Consider the following 8,335-nt stretch of genomic DNA (forward strand, 5'->3'; position numbering starts at 1 on the left):
CACGGTTCACCTGTTGATCGCTAACATGTTCTGAAGCAGGCACATCGGTCAAAGTCAGTTATTAATTTATTAAAAATGTGATATTGTGGGGAACTTGTTAAACCTGAGGAAATTATTCACCTCTGAATGAGGACCAAAAAAATCACAGTTAACTCAATAAACTGCTAATTCAGACATTGTTATGCTAGTTTCTTACTTTCACAATGGTAGTTTTTGGCGTTATGCATTAGCTTGAGAACAAATACCCTGTAATCTTTTTTCACCATAAGGGATTTTGCCCTTTTTGTTTGCACTTCATACCATCTTTTGATTTCTCCTTGATGCAAGTTGCTGTGCACCTCGTTAAATGTAATTGTTTCTGTTGTTTACCCAGATGCCATGGCGTTGTGACAATATTTTTGTGATAATACATTTCATGTTTTCTAGGCCTCCTCGTCCAGCACCTGCACCTGCACCTGCACCAGCCGCTCCGCCTAGTCCTAAATCAACTCCTGTATCTACCAGCAATACTACCACTTTGAGTACAGATAACGTAACCCCATCCACCTCTGCCGCAGTTGAGGAATTGGCCTCCTTGGACCATACAGGTGAAAGAAAAAAACCTTCTTCTGTGTGTTTTTGTTCTTTTTCTTGAGAGCTTGATGTCATAGATTATTGATATTATTTATTCCGAGCTTGTGTTGGCTGTAGATACATATGCATGGCATACTCCTGCCATCTAGTGTTAGGCTTGGGTGTTTGCAATTTTTTTTTCTTCAAAGGAGTCTTTCGGTTTAGTGACTCTTCCTAAAGTCTGCATTGTGCATGCTCATCAGCTCCTTTGTTAGATTGTTTTTCTCCGCCATCTGGTTCATACGTCTACCTCCAAGCTCCAGGATTGAAGCTTCAACGCGGTGTAACTGGCATTTCGGTTAACAATTCAACACCCTTCGACGGCTACCAGAGAGAAAAGAGCATAAACAGTGTTTTTCGCAGCCTGCCCTGGCTCGGCTTTACTTCAACTTCTACGTTTCCTTGCCATCTTCTTTCACTCAACGCAAACGAAGTGATGGAAAAAACTCCTTTCTGCTTCTTCTCCAGATGCCTCACAAAATACTCCAGGCAAAATCACCATCCAGTCTGCAACCCTTGCCTGTTTCCAAAGCATGACTAGATGTCATGTGAAGCGTGCCTGGCCTTCAGTTCAAAGAAAATGCTTCGACAGCGAAGGGACCGAGGCTGGGCACATAGCACAATGCAGGCACATAGCACAATGCAGGCACACCGAATTCAAGATGCACCTGATATCTTCGGGCACCAGGCTCAACCAGATACAGAACACAGCCTCCACCCTGATGGCGATATGGAAGAAGTGACAGAGGCACAATGCGCTCCACTAGACATCCCCATTCTTTTTTTTATTTTATTAATGCAAAAGATGTATTAAGTAAATGGGGTTAGAGTAAAAGTAAGTGGTATACAGTGAATTCATTTAAGTTTGTATTCTAACGTGTTCTTCTTTGACTTTATTTATTTATTGAAAATATTTTTTATTATTGCGAATAAAACATTTGTCATATACAGATCTTAATAGTATACATTGTATCATTTAAAAGAGAAAGAGAAAAGATGCAGTATAATAAGCAACAATACCATCAATCATTACAGTGTTGTGATGTTCTTACGTGACATTTCAAGTTCTACAGTCGGTGAAATGCAGAGTTCCCCCCAATAGGCATTCCAGGCCCCCCACTTTTTATCCCATTTCTCAGGACAACTTCTAGTTTTATAAACTTCCTTCTCGGCAACCATACATTTGTTCATTTCCTCCACCCAACCAATCACCAACGGCTTGTCAGCAGACCCCCATTTCATAGCAATGGCTCTCTTAACCATGGTGTATCCCAGGGTGGTGAATTGTTGTTCAGTGTCTGTGAGATCAGTTGCTTCCCAAATGTACAGGATTCCCAGTGTGGGTGTCAGCACGAGGACATCCCCATTCTTCTCCCCAGCAATGGGGAAGGGTCTGACTCCAACCATGAACCTGAAGCCCAACTGATAGATTCTAAGGAGCATGTCAGTACTGTGGCGAATGCCTTCCAGACACAACCAGAGGTACAAACACTGGCTCACAGAACCCCTCTGCCCTCAGGCCATGGAGGTATCCAGCACAAGGCAAAGGAGCTGACAGTCGGTCTTCTGCTGAAACTACCCTGAAAGACCACTGAAGAACGGGAGCACCGACTCGTCAAACCTTCTTTCGGAGCCGACATTGGAAAAAACAAACATTGGCGGGAAAAAAGCCTTTGGAGCTGAAAACTGGTTCAGGAAAACCCAGGGCACCTTCAGACTCCATGCTGCTGTCGGAGCCGAAAACACCATTGGTGGCAAAAAAACCTTTTCCCCACAAGCCAACCTTGACGCCTAAATCCTCATCGAAAACTTCTTCTGACACGAAGGCTTCCATGCCTTAAACTGTCTCGGCGCCTAAAACAATACAAACCCACACAGAGCCCAAAAAGAGGCCTGTTCAGCCTATTTTAGGTAAATTACAAAAAAAAAACTTGATGCCAGGCAAAAGATTCTGGTCATAAACTCGGATACAGGCAGGGTGGTAACCAAGCCACCTCTTCCACCTACAGAGACATTGACAAAAGACTTTGGAGGAAGAGATCATGGGGCTGCAACCACAAAGCCTCCACCCAAGAAACATAAGGACAGATCACTAGTTCTATTTGTTATTCACTTTAACCTCCTCTACCACATACTCCACCTCTGCTATATTTCTTCCTCCCCTCTAACTCTTTCTATAAGTAATGCCAGATCTACCACTACCAACGTCTCCACAATGCCCCCCTTATGCTTACCCACAAGGGTAACCACGGCTTCTCTTGGGGACTGCAGTATTGGGGAGAATATAGACCCCTAATACACTCCTTATTTTCATGACCCACAAGGTGATCCAGATACTCTGGATCAACCCTGGAATAACTGTAATGTTGACCCAAAAGCGGATCCAGATCAATACCCCTCCAAACCTTTAGCACCTGACGATACCACTATATACTATGAGGTACTACGCAAAGCTGCGGAATATCATAATGTTGACATGCACACAATAGAGGATGAGAACAACTTCCTTGTGGAGGCACTATCCAAAACATAACACACCCTCCAACTTTTACCCATGCTAAAAGGCATCCTCCTCCATCTCCATTATCTCCTCCTCCATTTCCATCTCCATCTTCCTCCATCCCCTTCCCTATCCCCATCTCCTCCCCCCCCCATCTCCTCCATCATACCTAAGACTCCTTCAAGAAGAAATTCAAGCTCTGCTTCAAAAGGAAGCTATAGAGCCGGTCCCAAAGCAACTCCAGGGACACTCGGTGTGCTCACTATATTTCCGCATTCTAAAGAAAGATGGCAGCTTAGGACCTATACTAGACCTCCGGCCACTCGACCTCAAGGACGCCTATTTCCACATACAAATACACCCAGCCCATTGACGATACCTCAGTTTTCAAGTAAGTGGGCAACATTATCAGTACAAAATGTTGCCATTTTGAGTCACTACTGCATCAAGAGTGTTCACAAAATGTCATCCAGTAGTAGCCGTTCATCTCAGAAAGATATCTAGATGATTGATTGATCAAGAGTGCATGCAAACAGCAATGTCTACAAATCACTCAGAAGGTAATCAACTTTCTTCACAACTTGGGTATCATACTCAATGTTACAAAATCTCACCTACAACCTTTATAAATACTGCGATTCATCTGCGCTACTCTAAGCTCCATCTCGGGGAAAGCTTATCCCAGTCCTGCAAGGCCACAAAAGATGCAGCTTGTATTGCCTTTTTTTTTAAACACATCATCCAGTCAGTCAAAACAGTAGTGAGGCTTATAGGTATGGAAGACTCCTGTATCTCCATAGTACCACACGCACGACTGCACATGGCGTCCCCTTTCAGTCACAATAGTCCCAAGCAGAGAGGCACCTATAAGAGCTAGTGTTCATAGTGCTGGTGGCCCATCGGTCTCTGCAGTGGTGGAACAGCAAACGTCTGTTGCAGGTTGGCCCTTCAAGGTCCCCGTTCTTCAAGTGACTATCACAACAGATGCATCCTTTCACGGTTGCGGGGCACACATGCTAGATCTCACTGCGCGGACAGTGGTCTCCACTGCAGAAGCATCGGTACATCAGTCCACAAGATCTTCTTGTAATTCAACTAGCTCTCAACAACATCTTCACCACAAAGTGGTTCTCGCCTGCACGGACAATATGACAGCCATGCACTACATTAAAAAACAGGAGGGCACACACTCCATACAGCTCTCACAGATAGTGGAGCGCATTTGGTACTGGGCCATAAATCACAACAGCCACCTCCTAGCAGAATATCCACCAAGGGTGGACAACGAATTCGCAAATTGGCTCTGCGGAATGCACTGGCAAGTACACAAGTGGGCAATCGACACAAAACTACTCCACTCATACTTCCAACGATCGGGAACCCTGGAGGTGGATCTCTTTGCCACCCCCCAGAATGCAAAATGCCTAAGCTTCGCCTCTGGTTTCCCCCAGTCCTGAGGCAATGCCCCGTGGATTGGCTGATCAGGGATATTTGCCTGTGCTTTTCCACCTCTCCCACTTCTTCCTTGTGTGGTTCAGAAACTCCGGCAGACATCCCTCACATTAACTCTAATAGCCCCAACATGGGACCGACAAGCATGGTTCAAAACTCTGCTACAGCTGTGCTACATTTTGGCCACACCTAACTCAGGACCGGGGCAGGGACACACCCCCAACCCAAAGCAGCTCCGTCTCTTGATTTGACTCCTGAAATCCTAGAGTTTGGACACCTAATTCTTCCACGGGAATGAATGACCATTCTTAAACAAGTGTGTAAGTGTACTACGCACGTATGCTGCGCTGCAAAATGGAAAAGATTTGGGCAATATTGTTTAACAAAACATTTTCAGCTGCTTCCCCTATGGTAAAGGATATTATTTGCTACCTACTCTATTTACAGCAAGCAGGCCTAGCCTATACTTCCATTTGGTTATACTTTGCAGCGCTGCCTGCATACATGCAAAACAGACAGTACACCTCTTTGTTTAAAATTCCAGTAGTGAAAGCTTTTATGGAGGGATTAATAAGTTATTGCTCCCTCCATCCCACCGGCACCTCTCTGGAATCTTAATATAGTTTCCACCAGACTTATGGGTTCTCCCTTTGAACCATTCCATTCATGTGCACTACAGTTCCTCACATGGAAAGTAGGCTTCTTCATAACTATAACATCTCTTAGACGGATCAGTGAACTTAAGGCGCTTACTTTGGAAGAACCCTTCTTCCAAAGCCAGCCTGATAAACTGGTACTAAGTGCAAACCCCAAATTTGTCCCTAAAGTAGTTTCTTCTTTCCATATAAATCAAACCATTAAGCTCCCAGTTTTCTTTCCAAAACCAGCCTCTGTAGCGGGAAGAGCTCTACACCCAGTAGATGTTAAAAGAGCAGTAATGTATTACATTGAAAGAACAAAACATTTTCGTAAAACTCAACTTTTTGTAGCCTTTTCAAATCCTCAGAAGGGCTCTCCAATTTCTAAAGCAGGAATTGCAAGATGGGTACTAAAAAGTATATAAACTTTCTATCACAAGGCCAAACGTATACTACCTGCAGTTCCAAGAGCTCATTCCACCCGCAAGAAAGGAGCCTTTATGACTTTCCTAGGAAACATCCATTAATGGATATCTGTAAAGCAGCCACATGCAGTAACCCACATACATTCACAAAACATTACTGTTGAATTCTAAGCTAACCAACAAGCTAAAGTAGGTCAAGCTGTATTACTAATACTTTTTGAAGTGTCTACGTCGGCCAGTAGCTAGCCACTGCATTTGGGGAGTACTGCTTTACAGTTGATGCTTTATCTGTATCTACGGCCAACACATGTTACGAATGGAATATGTTACCCTGAAAGCATCTATTCGTAGTGTGGAGTGCTGTAGATTTATATACACCCACCTTCCTCCCTGAAAGCTACTGCCTGACTAAAATACTATTATACTTAACCTTTATCTATGCTCCTCTTTTCTATCTCATTTCCTGCTCCTGTCCAAAGCACGATGTGCCAAAAAACTGTCTAACAAAGGAGCCCATGACCATGCGCTATACAGAGTATAGTAGGAGTCACTATACCTTGTGACTCAAAACACTTCTTCAAAGAAAAACAAGTTGGCAATGTCTGAGCCCAACAGTAGAGGGCATGAGAATGCTAAGTATATGACTGTACGGCAGTACAAATAGATTCTTACAGGGTAAGAAACCTATTTCTAACCTGACTTCCTTCTTACCAGGAATTAGATGAAGACTGTAAGTAATAACTCAGAAATAAACATTTTTAAAGAAGACTTTTGCTTCATCTACAAGAAAAAAGAAAGAACAGTATGCGTGCTCATTGCAGATAAATCGTGATACAATATCGAAGGTGTTTATTTGTAGCTATAAAGAGGGTAAGTTGCAAATTCTTTGCAATCGTAGCCCAGAAATATTTCGGTTAATTTTTGTGCATGACGGTAACATATTAACAATTGTTGACTTCACTCAGCCAGACAGGAAAATATTGGATTATGTTTAATGCATATAGAATACACATAGAAGAGATCTTTTTTAAATATGAATAACATTTCATTAGACGCTATTTGGCACCTTATTATTATTCCTCTTATTTCCTCTTCGTAGAAACCAGTGAAATTCTGGGCGCAGAAGGATACACACCACCAACTGCAGAAGAAGACGCCTTTCCTCATGAAGAACCCGATGCTGCTGAACTTCGCCGACGTAGACTTCAGAAACTCGCTTCGCCTCAGTCTGACTCCCACTGACCTTTGTCTCCTCGACTGTTTTCTCAGTGGACCGTATGGGAACTCTAACTTTGCCCTCAGCAGAGGAGCAGCCCTGAGACCTTTGACTCTGTAAACGTGCAAGGAAAAGAAAATGGGAGTGACTTTTCTCCTGTGGCACATGCCTGAAGATTACTTTTTTGGAACTAGCGCCAAGTGCTATATGAACTGTACAGGTGGGAAAGAAGGGCTGCAGAGGCTGGCACTTGACTCTATACAAACGTGTCTCCCATGCCTCCGGATTATATTTTTTTAAAAGAGCCTTCTTGACTCCTTCTCTCGCATCACCCAGAAACCAGCCCTAGATTGTCCTACCTGTAAGCCTATCACATTTCATATGTGTAAATTAAGACTTCTAATCGGAGCCTTCTTGGATTTACTAAGTAGTATCTATCCCTTTAAAAACACATGGGTGAATGATTTAAGTAAAGAGACTTTAATGCACTTTGTTAATGGAAAACAGTGTCACTTTCTTCTCCCGTCCATTCATAGTTATTTGCAAAGTATTTTAGGCTGGGTAGTGTGGTGCTTGTTCAAGCTATCAAAATACTCCTCTTTCTTGTCAAACTAAAACCATTATGTGGTTGCTTTTGATTGCAAGTAGAACCGTTGATTTTAGAATATTTGTATTTTACTGTATTATTGCATCCTAGACCCTTAATTTCTATGAAAGGGATGATTAATGTATGCACAGTGCAGAATCAGGCGCCTCCGCATTGAAAGAACTTATAAAGCGAATCCTGAGTGGTTGACTGCACTCTGAGGAGGACCCATCTCTGCATGCCCATCTGGTTCCTGTTTCTTAAGTTCATCCTTTTCTTTTATGTGCAGGAGACATAGTCCTACTTTTTTTATGTCCACAGCATAGTCTGTATGGTTATACGCCATTGCTAGAAGCTGGAGAGTGCAAGACTTTCTTATTCCAGTGCGTGTTACCAACTGGTCCATTTCCCTCTAGAATAATGTTTCAACAGTTTGCATCATTTTCCTATTTTTTAATGCAAATCAAGTATCTTTCCCAGTTCAATTGGTTTCTGTTTCTCAGGGATCCGTAAAAGATATAATTGATATAATGACCGCAATTCTGTGCTCATTCCTTCATTCTTAAACCATGCTTTATTTTGTTCCGGATGAGCCGCTCTATTTTCCATTTTATTGTTTTCTGACATGTGGCAGGAAATAAATACTAAGATAGGAATTTTCCTATTTTGTTTTCTCAACTATCTCGACATGTATTTTGCAAAATAACAGGGCATCCTGAGAATCCCACCTAGGTTTCACCCTGGCTGTTGCCTGGGGTATTTTCTTTTTAAGTAAATGAGTGAGAGTTGTGCACCAGACTTTATGCACCACTCTGATGCTCAGAATCCCTGTATTACCTAATTAGCATTGTGCCCTTCTCCAAACAGGCAGATAGTGGCCTAGGGTGAAGGTTATTCTTTCAGCTG

General features: G+C 42.8%; 1 protein-coding gene across 2 annotated transcripts in view; it reads left to right on the plus strand.

The window, feature by feature from the left end:
• Window positions 1–8,107, plus strand: part of SYVN1 (synoviolin 1) — a 255,107-nt gene extending 247,000 nt beyond the window's left edge. For both annotated transcript variants that reach the window (XM_085625760.1, XM_085625761.1), the window contains exons 15-16: window positions 427–587; window positions 6,727–8,107. In XM_085625760.1, coding sequence (XP_085481886.1) covers window positions 427–587; window positions 6,727–6,869 — 304 coding nt within the window. In that variant the 3' untranslated portion in view covers window positions 6,870–8,107. The remainder of the gene's footprint in view (window positions 1–426; window positions 588–6,726) is intronic.
• The last annotated feature ends 228 nt before the right edge of the window (window positions 8,108–8,335 follow it).

Source organism: Triturus cristatus, chromosome 9 (assembly GCF_964204655.1).
Source record: "Triturus cristatus chromosome 9, aTriCri1.1, whole genome shotgun sequence".
Taxonomy (NCBI): Eukaryota; Metazoa; Chordata; class Amphibia; order Caudata; family Salamandridae; genus Triturus; species Triturus cristatus.